This window comes from Tauraco erythrolophus, chromosome 1 (assembly GCF_009769465.1).
Source record: "Tauraco erythrolophus isolate bTauEry1 chromosome 1, bTauEry1.pri, whole genome shotgun sequence".
Lineage (NCBI taxonomy): Eukaryota > Metazoa > Chordata > Aves > Musophagiformes > Musophagidae > Tauraco > Tauraco erythrolophus.
The window spans coordinates 41,010,502-41,023,372 of record NC_141465.1 but is presented as its reverse complement, the minus strand read 5'-3'; the positions used below and the strand labels follow the sequence as shown (position 1 = coordinate 41,023,372).

General features: G+C 34.5%; 1 protein-coding gene across 1 annotated transcript in view; it reads right to left on the bottom strand.

The window, feature by feature from the left end:
* Positions 1–12,871, bottom strand: part of CFAP47 (cilia and flagella associated protein 47) — a 343,401-nt gene that overhangs the window by 167,395 nt on the left and 163,135 nt on the right. The window contains exons 46-48 of the mRNA XM_086608696.1: positions 12,314–12,510; positions 8,089–8,232; positions 6,737–6,910 (exon numbers count right to left, since the gene is read on the bottom strand). Coding sequence (XP_086464822.1) covers positions 6,737–6,910; positions 8,089–8,232; positions 12,314–12,510 — 515 coding nt within the window. The remainder of the gene's footprint in view (positions 1–6,736; positions 6,911–8,088; positions 8,233–12,313; positions 12,511–12,871) is intronic.

The window sequence follows — 12,871 nt, the reverse complement described above, 5'->3', positions numbered from 1 at the left end:
TAAGCTGTATCCTATTGTCCTCACCCACATGCACATCTTATGTACAGCTTCACACCTGCATGCCAAGGTGAAATTTGAGTGCACATTGCCATTTCATGCAGTTTTCCCTTCGAGGGTAGAAACATAGCCATGGTATGCTTCGAAATGCCCCAATCTAAATGATGAGTGAACTGGGACTGCAAGGTAAACTATAGTGCACACTACCCTCCTCCCATCCTCTCCAGCAAGGACACAAACAGATTTCCTTAGTTCTTTAAGGTGTTAGAAAGATTGTAAGATGACTGTTATAAGTTATGCAAGTCAAGTCAAAGAGTTGGAATTCTTTCTGTCTCTATTTTCACAAAACACAAAATAGGAAATTGAAGTAAAAAAGACAAAGAATGTTAAATCCGAATGCCTGTTTCTATATTAATTTAAGCATTAATATAACTTGATGCTAAATCAACTAATCTTTATTACCAGCTAAACTTTTGTGTCCAAAGAAAAAGTCATAGTTCTGTTCATAATTTTGTCAAATTCACAAGCCCAAACAGGCAGCAATCTCCCCACCACCACACATGCATTGCTTTTGTATCATTCCCCCGTTGACTTTCCCTGACTGAACATCCTGACATAATGTACTCCAGCTTCCTATAGGCACTAAAGGCTTATGCCATCATTGCAACTGATTCCTCACCCTTCTCCTGTTTAACTGCTATATATTGAATTGCGCTTCCACAAAGAGATAGATCTTGATAAAAATGCATTTTTAAGAAATCAGGCCAAAATACAAAAATGCTGGAGCTATTCTGCCTGTTTTCTAGCTCTAGTGAGATATAATTAAGCTCAAAAGGAAATAATTTCAACAAATTGATGTTTGCTCCATTGTGTTCTGCTGCCAGAATCCAGTGTAAATAAGTACTAATATTAATGGACAGACTAAAGTCTTGCTCAAGTAATTTCTGGAGTGAAAGTAGTAACGATCTTAGGATCGCAACAAGAACTTTCGGTATTAAAATTCCCATTGCTTTTGGAAGTCAAGAAGATTCTGCAGTAAACTGAACCTGTGGAAGTTGCTCTCAAGGGAAATTACTAATGGCCAGTTCCTACTGGCTGTTCCTGTAAAATCAGATCGGACTTTTTAAATGACTGGAAATGCAAGAGGAGTTGCTCAGACAGTCACAGAAAGGATCCTTACACTATTACAGCTGTGACCTCCCATTATCAAAAAATGTTTGTCTTTTGCTTTCATTCATGTTCCCATTCTAAAACCTTTTGGGATCAGATACCTACTGTAATGAATATTACAGCAGGGTTCTAAAGTCCACCCAAGAAATAGTAATTTCATTATTTCTCTTTGTATAACAAAGTTAGACAGTAATATGCTCAATGTTTCCATTCAAAATTTTTTCTCAGGTCAGTTTAACAATATTGACAGGTTCTGCTTGTTAAAAAGTTAATGCTCCTTGACACTAGGCCAGAACTGGGTCTATGAGAGTCACTGATCAATCTGATAACCAGATTCTTTTCAACACTGTCAAGAATGACAAATGTTTCAAAAGAAGCCCCCGTTACTTTCCCTCATCCTCCTTTCAGTGCATATCTTGCAAGTTCCTGAGTTATTATGAACTGATTTAGTTCTTGCAATCACTTTTACTTTGCCACCAGCATATTAAAACAGTGAAATAAAACATCTTTACATTGCACTGAGTATATTCCCAAAATAATTCCTGCCTGTTCAGCTGCAATCTGGAGTTCAACATTTCAGGAAAAATGTATAATGACGAGTGCTACATAATCCAGATTTGAAATCCAGCCAGGAACTTGTCAAGACCACTGACCTATCCCAAGAAACGAATCAGACATAAGACCTTACTAAACTCTTACTTGATCAAACAATTTCATAACTAGTAATCATAAAAAAAAAAAAAACCTCCCCAAAACAACAGTTATTCTTACATTCTGCAGGCCTTTGTATCATTCATTATTGCTATGAAGAATGCTTTTTCTGTAGTGAAGCCTGTTATAGAAGTTCTGGTAGGCAATGTGGAAGCCAAAAAGATTGAAAAAGGAAAGAGATAAAATTAGACGGATTATGGAATACACAGATTTACTTGTGGTTAAAGAACACAAATTTGATGAGGGTAACGGACTTTCAGCAATCAGGTTACTAGAGTTGCGTGGAATTTATTCTCAGGAAATCTCACATAAATTACCAAATGAGACTTAGCCTGAACAAGGAAGCCCCTCATTAAGGGTTTACACTATATAATTTTATTATTTTGAGACATCTGTTAAAAATACCCAACCTCCATATCATTCTTTCATTGTCATTGTAAACCTCTAAAATGGGTATACAGAGTACAAAGAAAAATGCATTGAAAAACAGGGGATTTCATAGGTTTTGATTATGTATTTATTCTACAATACTTTTGGAAATTACTAACAGTTTGTATAACCTAATACCTGAAAGGTAATTTAACAGAGCCTTGAGATTCCTCTAGAGAGTTTAATTTAATGACATCTATTTTGGACAGCACTGAGAAAAACAGTTACACAGTTTTATATTTTTACTGCAAAACCAAGCCTTGAAAGAATTAAGCAACTTTATAGCTAAAGTTACTATCGAAGGTGTCGTTAGAAGCAACCATCAACACACCAGACAATTATTTATATCCAGTAGACTGAGTTTTATATAAAAATCAAAAGAAAATGGTAGAAAAAATTTTGTCATGAGACTGACAGATTGGATTTTATAGAAACACTTTACGCTTTCTACCCTTGTAGGATGATTTGAATCTAATTTTACAGCCACTAAAATCCACTTACATTGCAGTCACTAACCTTGTATTAATTCAACATCAGAGAACGATGTGCTCTCTGGCTGATGTTATATGTGCACAAATTCTTTATGAATTCTGTTGTATTGGTTTTTTCAGTCCCAGAAGTAAGTTAATCAGGAGAAAGACTATTTGTTGTAATATCCTGTGTAGAACCAGCCATGAAGAGCACAGTGGCAGTATTTCCCTGAGGTTTACACATCAATCAGTAGAAAATAGTTCATAAAACACTCACATTTTTCAAGGAATTTATGGAAATAGTCTTTCTAATCATGGAAAGCTTTGTGGGCACCGAAAGTGTTTTGCTTAGCGTTTTTAAAGGCAGACTGATGGAGTCAAGCACATGACCTCTACTGAATTCCAAAGGCACATCTTCCCTCCCTGACTCTCTTGATACATATTAGTTGTTGCACAGACAAGCAAAACCACACATACAAAAATTATGGCTGCTCCAGACACGAGCACTCTTTATATATGTTTGAAATAGGAAAAACATTATTGAGAGGGAAGAGAGTTTTCTTAATGGAGGAAAGGAAAGAATTATTTCCCTCTTTCTCCTCCCAGACTCATAGTCACTTTTGCAGTAGTACTCTTATTTCGGTTGAAGCTATTAGATATATACATTAAATAATGAGAAACAGGGTAGCATATATACAATTTAATTAATTTTTAATGAAATGAGTTTTTATTAAGTTTATAGTTTAATATATTCATTTATTAAAATGGAATAGTGAAGCTAAATTTACACCTGAAAGGCAAAATTACCCAAGTATTAATTCAGCTAAATTACTTATTGTTAAGTATTCATCGTGCAGTAAATTGTTTATGGATGTGACTGTAAATTATTATGCTTATCAGCTACGGGCACATCTTATACCATTCTTGATATAGGCTGAGTTTTATGACTTCAGAAAATGAAATACTTATTTCTTAAAAAATATCATGTATGTCCCAGTTTATCTACGAGAAGTTACCTTGTACAGTGGATACACTCCATCAGTGGAGGATGTACAGGGCAAGCCAACCAAGAAATTATATACTGAAGATATTCATTTGCCAAAAAAAATACAAAACATCCCATCAAAACATTTCTAAAACTATTACTTTTTGGATTATCTTTGTTCTATCTCCACCAAAGCTGACAAGATTCCCTCTACCTAATCATCAATTTAGCTAAAGGACTAATATGGTAAAATTTCAAAGATGCTGGATTAAAACGGAGGAGGAGTTATCGGACTGTTGCCAACTGCCCCAAGGGAAACACTGACAAAGACAAACTCACAGTCTGTTGTGCTCTGCTTCACAATGGGCTATCCAGAAATTACAATAATCAGGCATCATGGAATAAACAATAACAACAAAATCGGTATCACTTCTTTTTCTTGTTGCCCTTTGTGCTATACAATTCAGAGCAAATAAAGTTTCTTTTGCATTTCTAACAAGGTTGTTGGTCATAGTTCCCTCTTAGAGGAGGTTTTCCCCTTTCTCCTAATAGCTACAGATAATGGTGATCATGTTCTGGATTTACTGATTAAATTCTACTTTACAGACTAACTCTTTTGGAATTAAAAGCAAGCAAATGATCTTCACTCCCTACAACAGCACAAGACACTACGTGACATCTGCTGCAGAGTAATGGAAGTGATTAATATTGTTTGATTTGTTGAGGACTCAGTTTCCAGGCACCGGCAGGTTTTGTAATCATGCCTTTTCCAACAATTATAGCCCACCTTGCTTCAACAACTGTTCTGCAACAGCTTCTTGGTAAAATCTTAGCACAGAGAAAATACATTATTCACATTGATTAATTTATTATATGCATACATGCATGAAATAGCTGGCCCTACTACTTCTCTCCCAAAAGTCCCAGAGCAAGAGGGCACACACAGTTGGACTGTCAAGTGGTACTTCACAAAGGCAAAAAAAAAATACAACAAAACAAAACAAAACACCACAAAAATAAACAAGCAGAAGAAAAAAATCCACCCGAAAACCAGATTTCGGTACCCAGAGAACACCCTCAAGAAAGTCATAGTTCAATCAGACCCAGCTCACCCTGGAATAGTCACAACTGTCATAAATGCATTTAGCACAATATTTCTGAAAAAGACATACAATTAATAATTTTCATGCAATCATTTCGAAGTCTGATATTTCAATATCTTTCACTTTTACTGGCATAAAAATATTGAGTTCACACAAAATGGGAAAGCAGAGAGATAAAAGTACAAACATATTAGAAATATAAATGCATTCACGTCTAAAAAACAGATTCTTGAAAAGTGTCAAAGGTGGTGATTCCCAAAAAAAACATTTCTTACTTTGTCTGGTGGGTTTAACAATAAGTCAAAAAATAGGAACATGAAGTTGAACTTTTTTATGATGTGCAAAGTTTATTAAATGCAAATCCTCCTGCAGAAGAGTAGCTAGAGTTTAAGGAAGTTTTTAGGAGTAGCTAGAGTTTAAAGAAGGATTTCACATTGCCATGAATTTCCATTAAGCTGATAGAAGAGTGTTGCTCGTATATATACAATCTCTCTTTATAAAATAAGGTGAGGTCACTGTCTACCAATACTTGTCATTTTGAGTAAAGCAGCATTTGGTGCTACTGGTACTGGGGCTGAGAACAAAGGATCGCTCATTTCACAAGTCCACACCAGATACTGGTAACTAATCAGATTTTATCTTCTAGAATCTACATTCTCCCTTTTACCCTCCTTCACCTCAAAAGAAAAACCACAAAAACAACCCTGACACCTAAATCACTCAGTTTAAAAATACATCTTTAAATATGCTGACAATTTTTAGAGCACACTCTCCTGCCTTGTTTTCATAGATTTAGCCCTCTTAGCAAAGAGTACACAAGCATAGCATCTAGATGCTATGTACTCTAGACTTTAATGCCAGGATAGAGTCACAAAGATGGCTTTTGTTGAACAAATTCCAAGACGTTCTTGCTCAGGAACCTTCTCTGCAGCTAAAAAGAAAAGCAGAAATCATCTTTTTTGCCCTAATGTACATTCCACCTCTGCTGGCATATGACATGGTGTTTTATATACGGATAAGGAAGGTGAGGAATACTAATGAAATAATTTTTTCACTTTCAAATTAAACATGCAGACAAGATAAATTGTAGGAAAATCGTGCAGTTACAGTAATATAACAGTGGTGTTAAATAGGAAAATGTGTTTGTGTAAATACAATTATAAAATATATTTAACTAAAACAGTGAAAAATAATAAGGATTTAATAGTAAAAAGAGCTTGAGCAGGGAAACTAACAAAACTGTATTTTCTAAGAATTTACATCTTATGTCCCTCTACTGAAACCACAACTACCTCAGCTCTTCCTACTCCATCTCCCCAGTGACCTATTGCCCCTTAACAACTCCAGTTTGTTATTTCTTTTAAATTTTCTTTCCTATCAGCAAACACACAAAAGTATTCCCAACTTCCTCCAACATTCCTGAACACCAGCTGTGCAAAAGACACTAACTCTATAATTTGTTCCAAGAAATGCAAGCACCGACTGTATTCTCGAAACCCTGTATTCTCGAAACCCTTCTCTGATTTCAAAGCTGATGGAATTGGCCACTGGTTTCATACCAGTAGAGGAGGAAGGGAGGACAGAATAGCAAATGAACAGAGTGCAACTGTAGAAATGTTGTGCCCTTAGGAACTAGACTAGTAAATTAAGCAATCTTTTTCCCTGGAACATACAGCAAAATTATATGCTATCTCACAGACTTCCTGGCTATAAACATATCTATATATTATAAATTATAATTAGATATAATTTCTCATGGATACATGAATTTTAATAGTATATCTGCAATTACAATAATATTTGCTATTCTAACACACAATTCATAGGTCTTTGGAAAGAAAAATAGTTGTCACATTATTTTAAAAATTTACCTTGTACGTTAACTTGTTCTTGGTATAATTGGGCACCCATAAAATCTTTCGAGTGACCTTTCTCACTTGGCAATCTATCACAATATGATCCTGTGCCAAAGGTTTCTTCCCTATTCCCTTAAGGTTAAAGATGTTTTCAATGCGAGCTGTACCATTTCGCAGAATAAGCCTCCCCTATGACAAAGAAAGAAGTAAAATAAGTTTCAGCACTTTAAAAGTCCCCTTTGGCTGCTAGAACAACTCCTTTAGTCTATTAATCTTCACTCCAGGCAACTAAGAATGCCTATAAGAAAGTTCCTATTGACTTTTCCAGTTCTTAAGTAAACTTTGCTGTTAAACAGAGAAGAAAAATAAATTTTCACAAAACTACAAACCAAAATTTTTAATTTTTCTAAATTATGAAACTCAACAGCATAAAGCCCTCATATTGCTAGGTTTTATACCTCTCGGCTTCTTCCTGGAAACCAAATATCCAAGAAAATATGTTCTCATGCATCATTATTCCTCATGCTCAATCATTTTCATCTGTCCTTCAACTAAAATGTCTTCATAAGTATTCATCGTCAAAGGACTCAGGAGTTCTGGCTTCTAATAGTTTTATAATACTGGATTCCTAAACTACACTATATTTGGTTGGTAATGCACACAGGAGGATTACTAATGTTTCACAGAACAATTTTTTTTTTTTTAATTTTTTTTGTCTTTGGCAATTCACACTTTTGAACAGTAACCTGTAGTCAAAATGTCTCAGATATTATACAGGCAAAAATACGTATACTGCTTCTTGCTAAAGGTGTCATAGCCTTTGCTCTGCTCTTCATTTTAGCATTCAGAATAGTGATTACTCTGATGGCAAAAGCAGGTTCTAAGTAGTGGCTTAACTTGTAACAGAAACTATTTTATGAAACAAAACACTCATCACACAAATTCATTTGTGATGTATGCATGCAACGAGAAATACTCAATGGTACTACTTTATTACTTAGGTAATGAAATACAATTTAATATATGTATTTATATTCAGACTAACATAATGTACATTTTTATGATCAAAGTTCAGAATCTCTACAGAGTAACTGTTCGTTTCATTAAAATGAGGGGTTTGATAGAAGAGCAAATAAAGGAAGAGATAATAAAGGGTGGTGGGGATATCTATCATGCTTAAGATTAAGCTTTGAAAAGATAGTTCCTTTGTTTTTTCAGTTCAGCTGTTAGGCAATCTTTCAATTTCTGACTCCCAGGCAGATGCTTAATGTTAGTAACTGCTTAAACACTTTCATAATTTGGACACTGATTTGAATTTGATTGATAGAAACATCTTTTTCAAATATTGAAACTAATTTCCCTCTTACCGTTGTTACGCACTCAGTAATAGGCTTGAACATGAGAGGATACAGAGCTGTTTCACCTAGACCCACATTTATTTGAGGAGGACCATAAAAACCCTGTCCTTCCAAAATTGCTTCAAGTTTCCAGTCCTGGCTGGACATGTTACTCTGAAATCAAAATAAAGATGTACATTAGATTATGCATTTAAAGCTCTTAACATGCATTTCAGCTTTCACTTGCAGTTATCATCAAATCAGAGCATAGTAATCATTTTCCCAAAGTACTGGCTCAGAGCACCCTTGGGAAGGAAAAAAACAGTGTCTTTTAAAAATGAATTAAGCTAATAATAAATCCCTTACTCCTGGAAGCCAGAGGTACAGATACCAATACTATCAGTAGTAATACTGTCAGCAGGAATCCTCATTAGAAGAATATGAACATGATATAGCTAATGGTCAAGATGGAATTTTATAAGTGTCATTTTAAACACTTGCAAGTATCTTTACGGTGCTGTTTAATGCTTGCCAAAATTCTGTCCCTTTTCCATCTGTAGAAAATCTTAGTGTATCTCTTTGAAGCGTTGATGTAGTGTACTAGCATATATTGCCTCATTTGGCCACTGACTATATTACAGAATCAGCCTTGCTTACGAATTAAGGACTTCGTCTCCAAAGGAGTATTTACAGTCTTGTGTTTCCAGAAACTGGCCTTTCAAGAGATTAATCTATTTTAAAGAATGCCTGTCCTGAGTAGTATGAAAGCCTATTTAAGAAACATGTTTGTCTTGCATCCACATCTATCACAAGACTGCTTGATTACGGTAGAAAGTGAGATATTTTGCAATGCATGCTTGGGGGCTGTATAAAAATAGTAAAACTAAAATAATGCTATTCTGCCTCGTACTATTTGAAGGAACCAGATGACCAAACATCCAGTCTGCAAAAAGGTTAACATCTATCTGAAAAATAAAATAAACTGCCATCCAAGAGCTAATACACGCCTTGTCAAAACACAGAAGATTGATCTGATTTATGAAAAAAGGAAGCAATCCTTTGACTCATTGACATCCATGGTCTTCATCCATGGAAAACTGTATGTAAATGTCAGAGATAAACAATGCATTTAGGGGAATAGAGATGATACTTCACTCCTCATTTTCTTCTTTGAAAGTCTCTCAAGCTCAGCTATCTTATCACAGACTAAGAACCACCACCTGTGGTCATCAGAGCTAATCCTATGGAATGGCATGAGACTTGCAGTATCATATATCTAAGGTTTGAGTAAGACATAATTAATGTGTAATTCTTTGTTGTTAAGAGGTAAATTTCCTAGTAGTCGACCACAAATGCCCGTTTGGAATATTGAGATTTGTATACTGCCTCAGTTTTTCAAAATACTGCCATCGCTGTGGTCTCAAATTCTTTAATAAAAACAGTTACATCATCTCTAGCAGAAAACATGAAAGAAAACAGTAATTAACTGGTATCCTCATGCTAAGAATAAAATTAAAGGGGAAAAAAAGGCAACAAAAGTTTATTTTTATTCTCATGCTTCTTTTTCCCCACAATATCAGGAACAATATTATCCTTTTGAAAACCAGATCGACTAGTTTCAAAACTGGCAGATCATCACCCTTTGCTCATCTACTGTTTTAAAAGGTGAGATAGAAGAAAAACATCACCACGACTGTTCTTCAGTAAGGAGGACAGTGAAAATTGGAGGGCTTGAGGTGTTTTATTTCCAGCGCCATTTATATCAGATGCTTCCTTTCTCCACACTAGGGGTGATTACACCAATACATAGCATAAGTATTTCTTCTTAATCTCAAACATAAAAAATTGTCAGCTGGAGAAATGCAGTTAACAAACATGATCACTTTGAGATTCTTCTGTAAAAAATTCTTCTACTACAGCATAAATTTGCGTAAAAATATCTTCTAAAGAAAGACATTAAGGTCAACCATAAACATTAGAAAATGAAAATAAAATATTTGTTAAATTCTACTCCCTTGTATGTCTGTATTAACAAACAGCTTTAATTACTTAATCATCTAATTCTTAGAGGCTCTCTGCTTAATGCGAAATCTTATCCAAAGCCTGTTAAGTCAATGAGAAACACGATTCATGCTACGGGAGTTAGAATCTTTTCACAGCATGGCAGGTGGTTAAATCCAAGGTACATAATTGGCTGCATGTATAGAAGCTATACCTGGAGAGGCTGAAAGTGATTGATGGAACAATGACATTCTTGAGACAATGACATTTTGAGAATTTCCGTAATTCTCATGCTTGTGAGAATTATGGAAATTTCAGATGTTCAGCCCTAACTCCCATATCAAAAAATAATCCACAGATTTCATATTTGGGTGGGTTCTTATTCTAGTTCCGACATTAATTCACTGTGTGACTTTAAGCAAATCAGTTGACTATTATTATTTGCTCCATTTATAACGTGTTCCACCTACCACACAGATTTTATTACACTTTGCTACTGTCTATAAAAGCACTTTGAACACTAAATATTAGGTTCAAGAAACTAAGTTTAGTAGATTGAACAACCTCATACCTCAGTTTCAATCTCTATGAGCATCTGTCTTCCTCCACAGAGTATTTCAAAGTTCAGTAATTGCATGACAAATATAACAGTGCTAACTAACAACACAAAAGTGTGGAAAAATTTCTGATAGATGCAGAAGCTCCAGCTAGAAGGAATGTATATGAAAATGTAAAGTACCTAACTCCTTAGCAGAGTAACACACATTTCTTATACTGAACAAGAAAGAAACCTTGTGAAAAAAATAATGTGCAATCACAAAATTAATTTTTGTGATGTAAGATGTAAAAAGACCAACAACTCCCCATTTTTATATTTGTTTGTTCATCAACGTTTGATTTTGCAAACTTAGGGGATAATATTTAAAGCAGACTTGTGACCAGGTGTCTGCATTCCATAGAAAGAGACAGGCTAACAGAGGTACATATTTGCTCTCTCACAAACACACACATAGACACACAGACAGAGCGCATGCTCCGATTGGGATACTTTTTCTTTCTTCACTAAGAAAACAAGCAGGACTTAAAAATATAAAAGCATAACTACTGCTTGCAATTTAAGTATACTTAAGTACACTCAGAAGTGAAAAGAAAAAAAAAAACATAAGAATAAAGCAAATCCGTTTAGAAACTCTCTGTGTAAAGGAGGTGGAAAAAACCCTTTGCTTTCTGTGTTATGTAACAGCTGTTTTTCAGCTAATGTAACTTCAATAAATCAATGTTTAATAACTAATATATGAATATCTTAAAACTTATGTGTAAGAAAAGTTAGCACTGTAATATGATTTCTTTTCAGTTTCTTTTTTTTTCTTTCTTTCTTAATGAACCAGATCCTTGTCTACGTTCAGTATTTCACAGAGCATCCACAATACGCATTCTCTCCCCAGACATTAAGTCTCCTCATTTGAACCTGCCCCCACTTTTTTGTCTATAAAATCTCAGAATAATTTTTCTATAAATTAACTGACTAGTACTTTTCAGTGGCTCTAATATCAAAAAGTTACATCTAGCATGTAGACCAAACTATAGTTTAAATCTCAGGAAATATTTTATCATTTGTCTCTCTTAAAGATTTTTTATCCTTTCTCTCGCAGTTTAAGCTCCTTCCTCATCATTTTTTTTTTTTTCTTTTAATTCTAAAAAGTTCCCTAAATTTTGAGGAATAATTTTCTGACGGAGATGGTATTCCAGCCTACACTCCATCTTCATTCCCTGGTCTTACTTCTCATGGATCAAGGGTTTCATATACAAAATAGATAGGATAACATTATATATGATATATTACCCATGCTTGCCATATATTTTAAATTGTATGTAATATAGTTCTTCTATTCTACTCCTCAACATCTCTCCTTCTTTTCAGAAACAATATCTTTATTCCCCAGACTAAACAACTTCTTTTTTCACTTTCAGTGTGATAAAATTATTAAATAACAGATTAACAATTATCAGGACAGAAGTGAAACATTAGAAATAAGTCCATCAAACTAATAATTTACTTTAAGAACTGCCAGAAACTACTTACCCCAACAAGCTTTATCTTATGTCCAATATGGACTTTGAGTAACAATACTCAAGTCAGTATTTACATGCATTTGTGCATTTTGCAACTGTAAATTTTAGCAGTATGGATCAAGAGTCCAACTTTTAAAAGTCCTGAATCGTAGTTTAGTTTCTAGTAGTAAAGCGAACTTACTATTGGAATATCCTGGATCACTGCTTGGTAAGCTGGAGTTTGAAATTCAATCTCTGCTTCAGCATCATCCGTATTCACTACACATTCAATCTCATAGACACGAACATCACAGGAGGACTTCAGAAGAATCTGACAGCGGTAGCAACCAGCACTCTGAGGAATGAACTTTATAGGAAGCTCAACTGCATCACTTCTATCTAAAAACAAAACCAAAAAATTTCAATGTTTGAAAGCTTTTCAGAAACCTCAAACTCACAAGCAGATTCTAGAGAGAGTTCCAATAAACTGCAGGAGAATCTCCCCAGCAGTACATGTAACAATTTAGAACAAACAATAGAATTTTAGGACTGTTACCATATAAGCATAGCCAAATTTTTATTTTTCTAAAAAAAGGGCATATTTAAGCATCTAAACAATATTTCGTATTGGTTTTAGTAGTTCATAGAGAGAAGGATTTTGAAAGATCTATTAAATCTAGTAGAAAAGCTTAATGTATACAAATTTCTGTAAATATCACAAAAGTATAGTAGTTACTATACTTTTAGTAGTTACTACTTA